The 18,228-nt window shown below is 40.1% G+C and overlaps 1 protein-coding gene across 1 annotated transcript in view; it reads left to right on the top strand.

Annotated features, from left to right (window-relative positions):
• Window positions 1-18,228, top strand: part of NEB (nebulin) — a 213,883-nt gene that overhangs the window by 167,932 nt on the left and 27,723 nt on the right. The window contains 20 exon segments of the mRNA XM_047871695.1: window positions 625-729; window positions 891-995; window positions 1,613-1,717; window positions 2,741-2,845; window positions 4,155-4,259; window positions 4,883-4,987; window positions 6,665-6,769; window positions 7,149-7,256; window positions 9,288-9,392; window positions 11,021-11,125; window positions 11,525-11,629; window positions 12,291-12,395; window positions 12,485-12,595; window positions 13,304-13,414; window positions 13,658-13,759; window positions 13,869-13,973; window positions 14,624-14,734; window positions 15,480-15,584; window positions 16,128-16,232; window positions 17,618-17,722. Coding sequence (XP_047727651.1) covers window positions 625-729; window positions 891-995; window positions 1,613-1,717; window positions 2,741-2,845; window positions 4,155-4,259; window positions 4,883-4,987; window positions 6,665-6,769; window positions 7,149-7,256; window positions 9,288-9,392; window positions 11,021-11,125; window positions 11,525-11,629; window positions 12,291-12,395; window positions 12,485-12,595; window positions 13,304-13,414; window positions 13,658-13,759; window positions 13,869-13,973; window positions 14,624-14,734; window positions 15,480-15,584; window positions 16,128-16,232; window positions 17,618-17,722 — 2,118 coding nt within the window.

The raw sequence follows: 18,228 nt of genomic DNA on the forward strand, positions 1-18,228 counted from the left end.
TCACATTTAGGTCCTTTATCCATTTTGAGTTTATTTTTGTGAATGGTGTGAGAAAGTGGTCTAGTTTCAACCTTCTGCATGTTGCTGTCCAGTTCTCCCAGCACCATTTGTTAAAGAGGCTGTCTTTTTTCCATTGGATGTTCTTTCCTGCTTTGTCAAAGATGAGTTGGCCATACGTTTGTGGGTCTAGTTCTGGGGTTTCTATTCTATTCCATTGGTCTATGTGTCTGTTTTTGTGCCATTGTTTCAGATTTAAATAAACTTCTTAAGTAGTTTTAGATTTACAGAAAAGTTGCAGTGATAGTACAGAGAGTTCCCATATACCCTACATCCATTTTCCTCCCTTGTTAATTAATGCCTTACATTACCATTGTACATTTGTCACAACCAATGAATCCATATTGATATGTTATCATTAACTAAACTCTAAACTCTATTCAGGTTTCACAATTTTTTTTTCCCAATGTCCTTTTTCTCTTCCAGGATGTGAAAATGAGCTTTTTAATCTCTCCTAAATTTATTCAAGAGAGAAGACTCAAGAGAGTTCAAGCTGAAAATAACTCAATTATTTAATTTGGTAGTTTTTTTTTTTTTTTACAGTCCGTGTGCTTTTTCTCTTTCCAGCTACGCTACAAAGAAACCTTTCAAAAGACCAAAGGAAAATACCACACTGTGAAGGATGCTCTGGACATTGTTTATCATCGCAAAGTCACAGATGACATTAGTAAAGTATGTCCCTACTATTTCTACTTGTGTTGGGCTTAGTAATCTACCATCTTTTTTTTTTTTTTTAAGTATTCTTCCTTTCTTAAAACTCTCTAGAGAAAAGTAGGCTTTTTTACATTAAAGTTGGGTAAGACTTTATAGCTGTCTTTGTGCTTTTACCATAGGTGAAATACAAGGAGAACTACATGAGTCAGTTGGGGATCTGGAGGTCCATTCCTGATCGCCCAGAGCATTTCCACCATCGGGCAGTTACTGATGCAGTCAGTGATGTGAGTTTTAAAATTTTCTGTTTTTACATATAAATTCATATTCCCATGTGACTTATAAAATTAAACACTGAATAAAAATTGAACACTTGGCTAGATTTTAGATCTTCTATATGGATGTTTAAATCCTAAAACTCCTTGCCAAATAACTGAACTTTAACTTAGGAGAGAGAAATCTATATTCAAATTTATAAACCTACCTGCATAATATCGTATTACATGACTGGAAGTGATATGCTTCATTTAAGAAATAGCGTATTTTTGATCTTTTGATGAACAACTTCATGAATCAATGAAGACACATAACAATGCTCATCAGGAAAGAAATTTCAGCTCTCTCTCTGAAAATACAGCTGCTGAGGTAATATACTTTCTAGGAAAATATGCCCATTTATTTTGAACTGCTTTAATTAGTATTAAAAAATAAAATCTCCATGTAGAACAATACACCATAAAATGAGCAGAAATCAGTATTAGTAGAAACTTCTGTTAAATAATTGCCTTAATACTTGAATATACGTCAGCAGTCAGAGCTGCTATTTGGCCTACCTGTATTGACCATAACCTACTACTGTTTGGAGACAGGTTCGTAAAATTCTTTGATGATGTTCTTCTCCCAGGTAAAATATAAAGAAGATCTGACCTGGCTTAAGGGCATTGGTTGCTATGCCTATGATACCCCCGACTTCACTCTGGCTGAAAAGAACAAGACTCTCTATAGCAAGGTATGTCTACTCAAGTATAAGAGCCACCTGCATGTAACATATTCCAGTGCCCACAGAGAGAATTAGTACCGAAGAAACAACTTTTCATATGTCCATCCCTGTTCTGTTTCTAGACCCTATAGCTAGAGTGCATAGTGAATTGTTCACTCTGCTTAGGAAGTTTCTTCGTACTGACTTCACTGACTGTAGTCGCCATTTATTTGTATCATTTATTTGAATTTGATAAAAAGTCATCTCAGTATAACTCCTCATGGCCCTTTCAGAATTCCCTCCCTATTACTGTGTCTCTGAGTGACTTACCTTGTTAGAGTTGACAGTTGATATGTTAGCAAATATAAAGTGGGGTTATTTTAATCCACAAATCTGATGTGTGACTTGAAGCAAATAACTTGGTTTTTCTGTCCTCATTTTCCTATTTACAAAATAAAGCAGTTGGACTAGCTTCCTCTGAATTCTAAAATAGGAGTCAACAAATTTTTCTGAAAAGTGCCAGATAATAAATATTTTAGATGTTATGGACCACGTTCTGTCACATAGTCTTTGTTATAATTCCCTAAAATTATTAAAAAAAATATTTTTAGTTCATGGGGTCATTTCAAAGCAGATGGTGATTTAGATGTTAGCTCACCTCTGCTTTAAAGTATTATGATTATCTGATTAATTACTGGAAAATCATTTCAAATTAATGGATTAAAAATGCCCTCAAGTTCACCTGGAGTAAAACAAAATAAAATAATAATCAGTATAATATATAGAAACAAAGAAGAAACTAATTTGTATTTTTGCCTAGAATGGAAGATGGATTTGACATCCATTCAATAAAGTATGTCTTGGGGGGCTAGTGTTTAAGGTTTCCATGTGGGTATACTTTTCATTGCCTTAGGAGACAAAGTAAGTGTTCAGTAACTGCTTGTTAGCCTCCACTGAATAAATTGTCTCAGTTGTATGATAAAATAAATGACACGTCTTGTTCTTAAGGTAATCACAGCCTGCTATCAAGTAACCATGTTCTGTTTTCTCTAGTATAAGTATAAAGAGGTATTTGAAAGGACAAAGTCAGATTTCAAGTATGAAGCAGATTGTCCAATCAATAAGCATTTCAAGTATGCAACTCAATTGATGAATGAGGTATGTATGACATTATCCAGTTCAACCTATTCAGTTCCCTTAAGAAGTCTATAGAGTTATTTGATTGAAGCCCAATACATAAAATGACAGGAAAGTCAATTTAAATATTGATTCAAGATAAAGATTTGGGCTCTTATAATGTCACCATCTGATGGCCTCTGCCAAAAGCAGAGGGAAGAAACTGTCCAGTAAATAAAACAAGTGAAGGAACTGTCCAGAGTGGTGTAAGGGTCCCACAGCCATCATTGCCTCTGTTCACACTAGCATAGGGCAGCACAGCCCTTTAGGTGACAAGAGGAAGGAGGTCAAGGATTTTGTTGACTAACAGCTGAACTCCTTTAAAAATGACATTGTGGAGTGTTGGGAGACCCAGAAGCTCAAGGTTCATTTGGAGTCCCTTACCAAGGCACAGAAATGGCAGTGGTTGAAATAACTACCCCTAAAGGGATAGTTGTGATTCATGCATTCAAATGTAGTGCCATTTGTTACTCATATTGGTGCAGAGAAGTATCCATTTGCACCCAAATCTTTTCTGGAACTGTTGTAGCAATAATTTAAATTTAGCTTAAAATGGCCAAAAATGAGCAAGCTATGAATTAACTTATGTTTGGATGGCTTTATATTTAATTTCCTATCTTTGGATTTTCCATGGATTTATGTAAATTAAAAAACAATTTTAGAAAATTAGTAAAATGTATCTAACAATGAAAATGTAGCCAATAGTATATTTATTTCAATATATGAATCTTGTGTTGTTTCTGTTATTTTTAAATTTGATATCGTTTATTTTCAGTAGATTTCCAGGCAAGATGACTGAAGAATTACTGCAATAGCTTCCTAGGAAGACAGTATTGATATATTTTCTTTCTGTTTTCATAATTTGCAAAAGATTTCCAGGGTCTCTTTTATAATCAAATTCACTACCATTAGAAGACTGGTAGAATTTGCCCATGAATATGCTTTTTTGATTCTCACAGCCTTAGATAGTAAACCTGTAGTTCATCAGTGCCTTACTTAAGATGCCACAAAACCTAACATTGCTAATGGCATCATATTTAAAGATGGAAGATGTTTACGCACAAGGTAGTCCAATTTTGCTGTCATCAGTCATATCTATCCCAAGCCCCAGCCTTCTCTAGGTGATCTTCACTTGACTCTCTTTGCCTCCATGTTGTTACTACCCTGGATGCCTTAGGAGCCCACCTCTAGAAATGACCTATTTCTGGTTCTCTGGAGTGTTTATCTTGGGACATTTCTGTGTAGCCTTGAAGTTGTACTCTTGCTATAATTTGATATGATGTTTGAGCAGAAAAAATACAGAGCTGATTATGAGCAGCGGAAAGATAAATACCACCTGGTAGTCGATGAGCCTAGACATCTGCTGGCTAAGATCGCAGGCGACCAGATAAGTCAGGTACTGTGATGGGGCTGGCTGGACAGCCCAGGCAGGACTGTGCTCCAGATTTCTCATGAGATGTCGTTCCGTCTGCTGCAAGGATGTCATAGGTTCTGCCTATGATATTGGGATGTTCTGTTTCAAATATCTGTCTAGCCACCCAAAGAGCCCATGAGCTATTTGAGTGTGCCAGTCCATGCTCTGTGTCCTCACATATGCTGTGGTGAAGATAAAAAGAAAAGCTGGGGCCCCTCACCTTTATTTTTCTGGAGGGTCTAATTGTAAGCTGCAAATTGAGTTGCCAAAGCAAAAACAAAGACAAAAATTCATGGAAGGAAAGAAAACAGAACATCGTCGTGGAGTTTTCTACTCCAACGATGTCTTCTTTTCTTGTAAGGCAATGCTAGCGGGATGAGCTATCTTACCTCCCATTCACAAGGACTGCGGATGCTCAACTGCAAGTATTGCAGTCGTTCTACTTGGCAGTATAATGGGTTTAGTGTCTTCACCCACATGTATATTTGAGTACATAAAGTGTGCGTGCCTACATCTCTTCACTCAGAAGTGATTGGGATATAGAGCCATGTTCTTTTCTGTCTTCATAAGTCTCTTCTGTGCTTCACTGCTCTTTGCATGAACAGAGAAAATATAAATCTAGTGCCAAGATGCTTCTGAAACAAGGATGTAATGAAATTCTGCGTCCAGATATGTTGACTGCCCTCTACAACACACTCATGTGGAGCCAGGTAATGTTTGAAAATGATGTGAAGAAGAGATTGAGAGGCCTTGAAGGCGTTCACTTTTACCCTTCCCTTGATTTCCTTCCCCGGCTCCCTGCCCAAACTGGTTTCATGTGATTAAGCTGCATAAATATTCACTCTTTATAAATGAACTCTGGCTTGGCCAAGAGTGATGATGCAGCAGCCATCATCTATACATCATCTAGTAACTCCTAGTAAGATTAACTGAGACTTTATAAACTTTATTTCTAAATTGGTGTAACTTTAATTTCAATTTTTTTAATATTTTCCCCAAGAAATGGGTTCCTGGGGCGCCTGGGTGGCTCAGTTGGTTAAGCATCCGACTTCAGCTCAGGTCACAATCTCGCGGTCTGTGAGTTCGAGCCCCACGTTGGGCTCTGTGCTAACAGCTCAGAGCCTGGAGCCTGCTTCCGATTCTGTGTCTCCCTCTCTCTCTGACCCTCCCCCGTTCATGCTCTGTCTCTCTCTGTTTCAAAAATAAATAAACTTAAAAAAAAAATTAAAAAAAAAAAAAGAAATGGGTTCCTTATGGATTAAGGAAATTAAGTAGATTCAATGGCTTCTAAAACATATGAATAATATTTTCATCACCTAATACCTGTTGTTCAGTGATCACTACAACTGTACCATTTGGGAGGGATGAAGACCGCAGGGCAGCTCTCTGAATCTTGCATACGTTTATGGCCTCTCGTTTGATGCTAATTTGCTAGGTTATTTCCAACATATCTGTCCTCACACACACACGTGTTAGTGATGTTTCTGGTGACATTGCCTTCCCACAAGGTCAGTTGAAGCTCACATCACCACTTTTCCATAACATGCTGAGAGGTACATTTGAAGCAGTGAAACAAAAGACAAAAAACAAAAAACAGTGATAATTTTGCTTAACTACCAGATATAATGTTAGTAAAATGCCATTGTTCCCCCCAAAAAACACAATTTTTAATCAGTCTTTTGTATTAGAAACTCATTTTATCACTTACGTTTGACACCAAATCAATACGTGAAATGAAGGGGATGAGGTCTACATAGAAAATCCTGTTTGCCTGAACTTTTTCCTGTGTCCTGCCTGATGTGATCAGCAGATAGTTGTGCATGAAATTTTGTTGTGCTTTCTGTATCTGTACTGCTTTAAACAGCTTATGTGCATGAAAACAACCCGTGACTTGGAAATTACGAAAGTGAGTGTCTTTTTAAAAATGATAACTACTTTATACTCCTTTTTTATTTGATATCTGTTTCATCTTTGACATGGATACATGCCTTAAGACATTATACATATTTGATGCAGCATATTGTAAGTAATCATTACCTGTCAGAGTCCAGAGAACAAGGGTCCAGTCCTAGCTCTGAGATTCACTCTGTATGTGTCCCTTAGTCTTTTAACCTCTCTGGGCCTGAGTTTCCACATGTATGCAAATATAGAAAATGCCACTTATTATTTGCTACTCCATTACACTGTCACTATCAAATATGGACTTATATTAAACATTTCTCTTAGGATTAAGAGAGAAAGTATGACACCATGCCCCACATTCCCCACATCTGTGACTTATGTATTAATCCTACGATTTGCTGTGGGACTCTCTCAAGAAGAAAATTAGATCGTTAAAGCCCTTGATTCTACTTCAAGTTAACTTGTTCTTCTCTTCTACAATTTAGATCAAGTACAAGAAAGACTATGAAAAATCAAAGGACAAATTTACCTCAGTTGTGGATACTCCAGAACACCTGCGTACTACCAAAGTCAACAAACAAATTAGTGATGTAAGTGCAAGAAACACTGAATGGATTCTCAAAGTCAGGGAGCATTTGCAAATACAGAGAGACATTTTTGATTGTCACAACGTCTGGAAGATTCTACTGCCATTTAGTGGGAGGGAGACGGGGATGTTAAATGTCCTGGTATGCTTACAACTCTTCTTTTGTAATAAAGAATTATTTCAACTAAATCGGCAGACACACCGTTTTAGAGGCAGTGGAGCTTTAGCAGAAAGCATGAAATTACCTGTTGAGTTTATAGAATTGTCTTTCCTTTACGTACACTAAAAAAATCCAAAAAAAATTGTGTCTATATTTTATATTACATTGTATTATAAATTGAGATGTACCATATTGTCTCCTTCTGCTTTCACTTCTCCTTCAGATACTTTATAAATTGGAATACAACAAGGCCAAACCCAGAGGCTACACCACAATCCATGACACACCCATGTTGCTGCATGTCAGAAAGGTCAAAGATGAAGTCAGTGATGTAAGTACAAGAATGGCTTTGCAGCACCTGTTATCTTGGGCTCTTGCTAACATGATACAATAAACCCTTTTCCAGTTATCTATTCCTGTGTAGCAATCATCCTAAAATTCAGTGGCTTGAAACAAGAATCGTCTTTTTTTGCTCGTGATTCTGTGAACTAATCGGGCACAGATGAGTGGACCCTCTCCATCATGTGCTGTTGGCAGGCAGCTGAAGCCCAGGTGGGCCAGGACATCTAGGATGGCTCACTCACATAGCTGGCAGCTGAGGATGGCTATGGGCTAAGAGCTGGACTGTTGCATAGACAGGAACCCTTGTATGTGTCCTTTCCATATGGTTTGTACATGTCAAAGCACAGTAGAAGGGTTCCAAGAGCCTGAGATAGAAACTTCCAGACCAGGTAAGGGCTACTCTTAGAATTGACAGAGTCACTTTCACCATATTTTGCTAGGCACGGTGCATATCCAGATTCAAGGGACGAAGAGATAAGTGCCACCTTGGATGAACAAATGGCACGATCACATTGCAGAGAAGCATGGAGGGGGTGCGGGTAGGGGTTGTGGCATTGTTGAGGCCATTTTGAAAAACGCAGTGTGCCATAAACGCAGTGTGCTATTAATGTTCTGTAAGCTCTATCTTGACCCAGAAGAACAAGGTAACCATTAAATTCTAACACTCTGAATTTGAGGAGAAATTGTATTAATAAATTTTCAGATATGTAGCTAGATTCTGTGGTTGAAGGCTATCTCCATTTTAGTTTAAAAAATAGATTAAAATTTTTAAAGAACTCCATGGCTATATGGGCACAAGAAAGAATAGTAAAGGCAACTGTAGAATAGCTCATCCCTACCCCAAAACCTTGACTATGGCTGGTGCACAGGAATTCTTTGGTAGGTAAATAAATGTGTTCACACTGCTGACCCGGAGTTGCCATGAAAAATGTTAATTACCTCCAGTGCACTGTTTATGAAGGCAGAAATGTATAGAGCATTTTAAAAATGTTTTTTATGTGAAAATAAGTTTTGGCACTTCAAACATGAACATCACTGGTTCATAAACACCTATCAGATCCTCTGTGTGGAGCCGTCCATTCCCTCTCACTGTAAAAAAACGAAGCATTTCTGTATCCATTCCCTCAAACTTTCTGATTATAACAATAACCGGAGATATGAAAAATGTGGATTTTTCCCTAAAAATACTGATTTACTAGGTCTATGGCAAAGTGGCAGATGATCGTGATTTATATCACGAATCATATGATATAAGGGGCTTCCTTAGAACAGTTTTACTTCAGGCTGAACACTAAAACCCAAAGTCCTCTGCAACAAATAGTGGGAAGACCCCGAGGGTGTCCCAGAGCCTGGATTTAAGAGGAGCAGAAGTGGGTGAAGCTAGAAACACCAGGCCCAGGATGGGCAAGTACCTGTTGAGCCCACAGAGGCTAAGTTTTCCCATTCTCTCTCTCCCATCCAAACCCACACACACCCAACTTGCTAGATGTGGCTCTGGCAATTATGGTAGTGGACAGCACCCATCAGTTCCTTCATTTTTCAAAACCTGGTGCACAATCTTTGTCCTCAAGGGGTTCAACTTAATGGAAGAATAGACTGGTAAGCACATAATTACAACACAATGAGGTAACAGCCAGAAGTGTGGGGGCACAGAAGGAGGGCAAGACTAACAACATCTGGGTAAGCTAGTGGGGGGATTTTCTCTTCCATCAGCAGTTTTCAAGATGTGCTGAACTCAGGATTTTCTGATTTGGGGAAAGGAAAACACACATGGCCCTTTCAGCCAAGCTTAGGGGACATAAATCCTACGGTGACCCTGGTGAGCATACTCCATCTATTCTGGGGAGCTAGTTTTAAGACCTGAGACAGGAATGTGCATGGCTACATTCTTTCTTCACAACAGGTTATTCTGTCTTAAGAAGCATTATGTATTACAGTCATGGTTTTAATTTTTTGTCATTTTTTTAAATTGCTTAGGTCACCAAAAAAATTAACCTTGTCACTGTGTTTCCTCCCACAGCTGAAATACAAAGAAGTTTACCAAAGAAATAAGTCCAACTGCACCATTGTGCCAGATGCTGTTCATATCAAAGCAGCCAAGGATGCCTACAAGGTCAACACCAATGTAAGTTCCAGAAACTTCCCTAAGTCTAATGAGGGATTTATCAGCTTCTGCAGGACACATGACCTCCTTTTACATCTCTTCAGGTGACTGAGCTATAATGAGTCTGGATCAAGAGTTAGGCCCCAGCAGCGTGATTAATGATGCTGGAATCTAAATGCTGCCTTTGGTTGTCACAAAGGAGACGGGGAAGAGCACAGGTGGCCTAACCCTGTACGACAGATGGCACGCCCCTCAGCCTGTGTGCTAGGTGGCTGAAGAATAGGAGATTTTATTCTGAAATAAGTGTTTCAGCATCTTTCATTCCCCCCACCCTCTGTATCCTCCTCCTGCCTTGAATCCTAGCACCTGCTTCTTCTGGAAAACACATGCACACCCACGCATGTGTGCGCACACACACACACACGTGCACGCACACACGCACACACACACACATTTCAATTACTTGAGGCTGTCAGAGGTTGGCCTAGGCCTTTCTCCTTTTCAGATCTCCCTGCACGGACTCCTTACTTTTTTTGTGGTGGGACATCTTAAAGCCTCAACCACAGAAACATTTTTGTGCATTTAGAGGAGTATTGACTTTTAAGATATATAGATGGTTAAATAATGAAACCGTAATAGCTCAATGAATGCCCACTAGTGCCAGAGGGAACATATGTTTATCAGGGTCAGCAGACACCTTTAGGGGCTGGCAGGTATTGTAGGTGTCCCGCGGTTGGATTGAGCGATAGGTAGCAGGATGGGTGTGTGAAAAAGCAAATGCAGTAAAATGTACATTGTAGAATCCAGGCATGTATGGATGGGTGGGTATTCTCTCAGATTCTTACAGCTCTGTTGTATATTTGAAAAATTTCATAATAACATGGGGGGAAACCTCATAGAATAGCACCAAAAGCAACCCTCATGTCAAAAGCATGCAGATTTTATTATGTGCAAAAGGTACCTTGACTAAAAAGAAAAAGAGTGAGGAAAGAAATGTGCCTGACAGTGAGGGCTCTGACAGTGAGGAAAAATTAAATTATGTAGCCCCTGTACCTCAGATTTGGCCCCAGGCCACCATTTGCCCAACTCAGGTGAAAGTCTAGCAAGTGTGCAAGTGCCTCCAAAGCCAGTCTCTGCAGGTTCGAGTCCCAGCTTTGCCATTTACTAGCTGCCTCCCCTTGGGCAGGTTGTTTAGCCCTCTCCACGGTTCTTCAGCTGTCAATTTCATGCGGTTGTTACAAAGATTAAAATGAGTTCATAGTTATGAAGCACTTAGAAGAGTGCCTGGCATGAAATAAATACTATAAGTTTAATAATTAAAAAGACAATTAAGGCTGAGTTTAGCTAGAAATTAACGGTACTTGACTCTGAAGATGATAAAGCTGCACTGGCAGATTTAGGATTATTTCACCTGGAGGCCTTTAAAATTTTTAACCCCTATTTTGAGACCAAATGGTCCCACAAGATGACCTTTTAAATGGCTGACTAGTTGCATAAATTGTACAGAAATGTTAATTGGGGCTCTCTCTTGCATAAAGAACAGTGATAATGTTGTCTGTTGAAATGCAAGAGGAGTCCCTCTGTGCCACATGCGGTTATGAATTCAGTCCACTGACCAAAATGATTGATTTCCATCTTGTTATAAACAGCTGGACTACAAGAAACTGTATGAGGCCAACAAAGCCCACTGGAGGTGGACCCCTGACCGACCGGACTTCATCCAGGCAGCCAAGTCATCCCTGCAGCAGAGCGATGTGAGATGGGAGAGCGGGTTGGGCTCTATGACACACCTGAGGCAGAAAAAATGAAAGACTACTCATAATAGCCACTGTTGCGGGTGTCAGCCTAGTTCACTTGAGATCCAGTAAGGATGGGGGGAGAGGCAGTGTGAGGGGTGGAAGGCAAGTACAGGAAGCAGAGCCGCTGCCGTGGAGCCTGGTCTCCTGCAGGTGGGGTTGGAAACTGGGGGTGAGCAGGCTGGGAGGGCTTGGTCCTGGCCACGGGGCTGGAGAGGGGGAGCCCAGCACGCAGTGAGGGGCCAGGAAGCCTCTGCCCCCATTCCAGCAGCAAGTCGTCATAGTGCCCTTCAAAGGAGGATCCCTTACAAATTTAATCAAATGCCCGCTTCTTCCTCTGCCTTTCTTCTGTTTCAGTTTGAATATAAGCTGGACCGAGAGTTCCTCAAGGGTTGCAAGCTCTCTGTCACTGATGATAAAGACATGGTCTTGGCCCTGAGGAATTCTATAATAGAAAGTGATGTAAGTATCCGGTGCCTTCCATGATGGCTCACCTCACTCGGGGCTGTCCTCTGTGGCACAGTCTCCAGCCACACCCAAGGAACGACAGAGAAGGCTGCTGGTGTAGGAGCTCAGGCGTGAGTCCTGAAATACGACCCTGCCCCTTGAACACCAGCCACATGGCAGAGTAGGGCCACAGCAGGGGAAACCATTAAATCCAGGTGTTCATTCTTGTTTTATACTGCACCATGAGATAATTCACCCAGCAAGAATTGGGAACAGAAGTTCTGGCTGGATTCTATGAGGAAACATTCATTTTTGTGTGATCATATTCTTCCTCTGCTGCTGTTTCCTCATCTGTAAAGGAGAAACAGTAATGCCTCCCAGGATTCAGGGGGCAGATCACATGACATATTTGAACGTCCTTTGAACTAAGGCTAGGTGTATAAAGATTCATCATGAAATCCATTTGGATTGTTATTGAAGCCTCAACTTGCAAGAGAGAAAGAACATCTCTTTTGTACATTTTCCAAGATTTCCAAACATCGAATCTTTTATTGAGTTTAATGTTCATCCTGTGTCAGTGGTGCTGTTTTCCCAGCTCTGTCTAGTGATTTGGGGACTGAATAAATATATACAGGACACCCAGACTAACTAAAGAAATATTTTTTCACCCCTGTAGCTGAAATACAAAGAGAAACATGTCAAGGAAAGAGGAACCTGCCATGCTGTGCCTGACACTCCTCAGATCCTCCTGGCAAAGACTGTCAGCAATCTGGTGTCTGAGGTAATCCTCTAGCAACCATATGCTCTCCTTCCGACTTGGGCTAACGCCCCAAGCAGACACTCTAACAAGCTCTCTGTGGATTCCCTCAGAACAAGTACAAGGACCACGTCAAGAAGCACTTGGCCCAGGGCTCATACACAACACTGCCAGAGACCAGGGACACTATTCACGTCAAGGAAGTGACCAAGAATGTCAGTGATGTAAGTGACAGCCCCACAACTCTTGGCACAGCAATACCACTTTACCGTAGAACCCAGGGAAATACGGCACAAGCTGCCTTTTTGCTTACAAGGGCTTTCCTTTATGTTGCTTCACCCTTACCATCGATGCCGATTTGTGAATTTTCAATTCTGCTTCAAAGGAGGACTTGATATTTATTAGGTTTCCAATTATGGCAACTAGAGAAAATGTGGGTTTTGCCACAGGGCATGTTATCTGCAGGATAAGATGTTAGTAACCCAGCGTTAATAAAAGGTGGAAGCATTGCTAATTAAGAGTGGCCTCTCCAGTCATTAAACTGCTCAACAATTTTAGAGAAGTAAAATCACCACTTTGTATCTCCGTAATCTCTGCCCACTTTGTCCTTATCAGTGATGCTTTAATAATCATGGTATTATATTTTTAGAGCCCTATATGGTTCCATGTATTTTTCCAAGATAGAAATGGCAAATGAAAGAGCTTAATTGGCTTGTAGTCAGTTCTCCAAAGATTGCTATGTGTTTCCAGTGTTGGGTTCCAGGACAGAAATGACCAGGAAGAGCTAGAATATGGATCAGAGATCCAGGTTCCACACTGAGGCCAAAATAGCAAGCCACAGATTTTCCTGGAGGTCTTCTCACAGTTCCTCAAGTAAATCAGTTCTGTTCCCAGACTCCTCTGCTCACATAAATAATTCTGTCTTTATTTAGACAAATTACAAAAAGAAATTTGTCAAGGAGAAAGGGAAATCCAACTACTCCATCATGCTGGAGCCCCCAGAGGTGAAACATGCTATGGAAGTGGCCAAGAAGCAGAGTAATGTAAGTCCCCCTACCCCTCTATACTCTCAGGGGTTCTGTTGAGCCGGTGGATCCTAAATTGGAGCATATTGAGCTGTTTCCTGTGAGTGGTAGTCCTACTTTCTCTGTCTGGTAGTTTAAAAAATACGGTAGCTTAAAAAATTGGCTTGGTTTTAATAAAAAGTTTCCTTGTGCTTAATGAGGACTTTTTCAAAGGTAGCATATCTCCCAAGTGAGTAAAGACTCTTTTTTCTCCAAACAAAGGTTGCTTACAAAAAGGATGCCAAGGAAAACCTGCATTACACCACAGTGGCCGATCGGCCGGACATCAAGAAGGCCACGCAGGCAGCCAAACAGGCCAGTGAGGTAAGGGTGTGGTTAAAATGTACCTGCTCCCCAGAGGTCACTGCCACCAAGTAGTACAAGACACCCACCCCCTAGAATGTATTGCCCATCTTGGTTTTCTTTGATTCAGGTGGAGTACAGAGCCAAGCACCGTAAGGAAGGCAGCCATGGGTTAAGCATGCTTGGTCGCCCAGACATTGAAATGGCCAAGAAGGCAGCCAAGCTGAGCAGCCAGGTAATACAGATGGGTGAGTGGCAGCTCTCATGTGAAAAACCTGTGGGAAGAAGTTGTTCCCAGAATGAAAGTGCAATAGTAGCCACAAGAGAGATCCTCAGTCTTTGATAAAAGTGCTGAGCTTGGAAAAGTGGTATCATGAAGGCGTACCAAGGGCCTTCTCTCTCCTTTCTGTCCAACATCTCAGGCCTTTCTCATTCTCCACTTTTCCACTTGTGGATGTGTCTAGATGTTTGTGTGCTTAACTATCTTCATGGAAGAGAAACATCGATTGTGAGGGCCTACTGGCACCTCTCCTCGGGTAGTAAGATTACATCCCAAGGGTGGGATTCATACTTGGGTCAACTGTGGGAACTTAACAGGCACAAGTAATGACATTTGAACTTCTAGAACCCACCCGGATGCAGCCACCTTTATTCTTTCATTCAGCATCCATATATTTCATGACTGGGCTAAGAACTAGGAGATGAACGGATGAACATAACTATTAGCTGTGCTTTTCTTTACGCTTCCAAGGGTCCTATTTGGATAACAAGTTGTATGATCACTTTACATAGGACATGTTCTTTTGTATTTATATTTTGTCCATTTCTTAGTTTTCAAAATAATTGATGTTCAGAAATAATTTGGAGTTTTGCACTTCCTGTTAGGTTAAATACCGAGAAAATTTCAACAAAGAGAAGGGCAAAACACCAAAATACAATCCAAAAGACAGCCAGCTCTACAAAGTCATGAAAGATGCTAACAATCTTGCAAGTGAGGTATGTGTGTGGTTTTTTTTAATTGTGGTAAAATATATAACATGAAATTTGCCATTTTAAATATTTTCAGATGTACAATTGAGGGACGCCTATCTGGCTCAGTCAGAAAAGCATATGACTCTTGGATCTCAGGGTCATGAGTTCAAGCCCCACGCTGGGTGTAGAGATTACTTAAATAAATACACACACACACACACACACACACACACACATACATACATAGGATGTATAATTGAGTGTCATTGACTACATTCACAGTATTGTCCACATACCACCGTTATCTCCATCACCCCAAACAAATTCTACAACCATTAAGCAATAATTCTCCATTCCTCTCTCCCCCTAGGCCCTTAGTAATCTCTATAAATCTCTTTTCTGTCTCTATGAATTTGCCTATTAGAGAATTTCATATAAGTGGAATCACACAATATTTGTCTTTTTTTGTCTGGCTTATGTCACTTACCATGTTTTCTAGGTTCCTCCGTGTCATAGCATTTGTCAGAACTGAAGTTCTTCCTATGACTAAATAATAATCCCGTTGTATGTATACACCACATTTTACTTCCCCATCTGTTGATGGACGCTTGAGTTGTTGCCACTGTTTAGCTACTGTGAACTAGGGCTGTTATTTTCATCACCATCTCCAGCACTTGTTTCAGGATATGGGATATCATAGCATGGCTTCCACTAGTACTGTTTTCCATTTCCTATTTATGTGATTTCTTTCTTTCCCCTGGACTTGCAGGTTAAATATAAGGCTGACCTGAAGAAACTTCACAAACCTGTGACTGATATGAAGGAATCTCTGATAATGAATCACGTGCTGAATACGAGTCAGCTTGCCAGTTCTGTAAGCTCAGCCATTTGCTACAGAAACAGCATGTTTCACCCATTTGTGGCTGAATTCCTTTGCTGAACTCACACACATCTTCTCTGCTCCTGAGATGCTAGATTTAGAAAACTCTTCTGTTGTTTGAATGCATTCTTCCAAATTAAACATTAGTCTATCCATTCTCCACTGACTGTAACATCTCTCAGAATATAAAAATGCTTTTATTCTTCAAGTATTTAAACTTTTATTTCCCAATTAACTAAGCCCTTCCCTCCTTCTAAGGACATGGAATTATGGTTTGGAATAATTTCTTTCACTTTTCACTTTTAAAACCTACTTTGAATAAGCCATTTAACCAAAGTATTTACCATCCTGTATTAACTGGCAGTACAGAATGTGGATCTTCCTCCTTTAAAAGGTTTTCGTAACCGCCCGCTTACTGTTTGCTGGTTTTAATTTGGTCTTGATGCTGCTGCTGCATAAATGTCTAACCTAAAGAGGAAAAACAGAAATGCTGAGCAGTTTTTCTCTCAATGTGCCTTTATGCCACCTTCCCCTCAGTACCAGTACAAGAAGAATTATGAGAAGAGTAAAGGCCACTACCACACCATACCAGATAATCTGGAGCAGCTTCATCTAAAGGAGGCCACAGAATTACAGAGTATAGTAAGTCAATCAAGACCGCCTTCTGTCCTGATGCTCGTTCAGCCACAGTGTCAAAAAATGTTCATGGATTCCCCCTCAGAATGGTAGTTACAGTTTTAATAACCATTGCTGGAGAAAACTGCCCAAAGATATAAGGGGGCTTGGAATTCAGCGGCATTTTGAAACAAAACTTTATGTTCTAAATAAGAGCATCGACGTGTATTGGAGACACGGTGCCGGTGTATGCAATGTGTGTTATTCAGATTACTGACAGGGGCTGGAAGCATGTGTATTATGTTATAAGGGGGACAGACCCCTCACACCAACCCCGCTGTGCCCTCACAAGTCTGCACCCCCACTAAGGATGTAAGCCTTACAATGATGATAGAGAGCCTTAGGAGGATTTTGAGCAGAGAAGTGGCCTGATCAGATATACCACCGAAATATCTGAGGGTATTTAAGAAATTGCAAAATTTGTAAAATAAAGTTTCTCAAAAGAAAGGACTCAGAGAAGGAGTTTGTTGTCACACGACTTCCTATATCACAAATTATTTAGGTTGGCATTATTTAGGTTTCTTGTTGGGCATTCACAAAGAGGGCTAAATTACTGGAAGTGTCTTTGTGCCATCTGGGAAGCAGCCCGCATCCCCAGCTTTCTATTTTGAGCAAGATTGCTGAGACTGAGCATTGCCATTAAGATGCTCTGTGAACAAGGGCCTCTGTCTCTCTGACTTTCAATTTCTGAGTATCTATGGGCTGCCCCCACTCCTAATCACATGTAATGAGGATGAAAACATTGTATTTGTAAAATAGCTCAGAGAGGTCTTTTGTGAAGGTCAAATTTATTAAGTCATCCAACATGTAAAGTAGTTTTCATTTCTATATGAATTTATATTGACTGCATTGAATATGTGACCAGTTATGACCGAGACCAGTTATTGACATATAAATAAAGTTGTGTGTGTTATCTATCAAATTAGGACCCCAGGTCTCTGATAAAAGTCCTTACGAAAGAAAATCTAGAGATATTTCTCAGAAATATGGTTAGATGCTATGGTTAAAATGTTCACATCTACACATACCAGATCTTGTCCAACCTTCATCTTATGGGTGGCTTTCCCCATGCATTTCCTTCCTCAACATTTCTCTCAGCTGATTCTTCTGCAGTGATTCTTTTGTCTCCTTGGATTGAACATAAATCCTATTATGCCTTGCAGACAGTAATGATATTTTCTCCCAGGCAATAACAAAAAGTACTAGATCTGAAACACTACAGGAACCTGTTTTGGGTGGCAATGAGGTGCCACTCAGGTGGACTAATGTATCAGTTACAAACTATCCCTAAACTGGCCTCTGTCTGTGAATTGATCAGAGGAGTTATATCTAATAAGGCTTTTCATCACTAGGTGAAATACAAAGAAAAGTACGAAAAGGAACGAGGAAAGCCCATGTTGGACTTTGAAACACCAACGTACATCACCGCCAAAGAGTCTCAACAGATGCAAAGTGGGGTAAGTTCTACAAAAACACACCACACAGCAAACATACATCAAGCTGTTAAAAACAAACTCTGCCCTCAAATGTGTCCAGCCTTCTGTTATCCAAAAGTTGTAGATGACGGAAATTTTATTGACATGTGGTCACTAAAATTTTTCCATCTCAGAAATCTTATGATTCGGTTATAACAAATATTCTGAATAGTAAACATTTATTGTATATGTTTTATTTCAACCCTCATTTCCATAACATTAGAGCATAGCAAACTACTCCTAACTCTGAAACAAATTATATTGAATGTAATATGAATTTTTCTTTGACAAATGAGAGTTTCCCTCTGCACAGACCCACCATTGGCTTTGGATTGCTCTTGTCTTAATAGGAAACCCCAACCAAACAAGAGATTAGTAATTAAGATGTTTATCAAAACAGCAAAAGCCAAGATGCCATATTTCCTATTTTAGAAATGTAACCGGAAGCATCTAAAAGAAAACATTGTTTTTTTCCCTTTTTAACCAAT

This window comes from Prionailurus viverrinus, chromosome C1 (genome assembly GCF_022837055.1).
Source record: "Prionailurus viverrinus isolate Anna chromosome C1, UM_Priviv_1.0, whole genome shotgun sequence".
Classification (NCBI taxonomy): domain Eukaryota; kingdom Metazoa; phylum Chordata; class Mammalia; order Carnivora; family Felidae; genus Prionailurus; species Prionailurus viverrinus.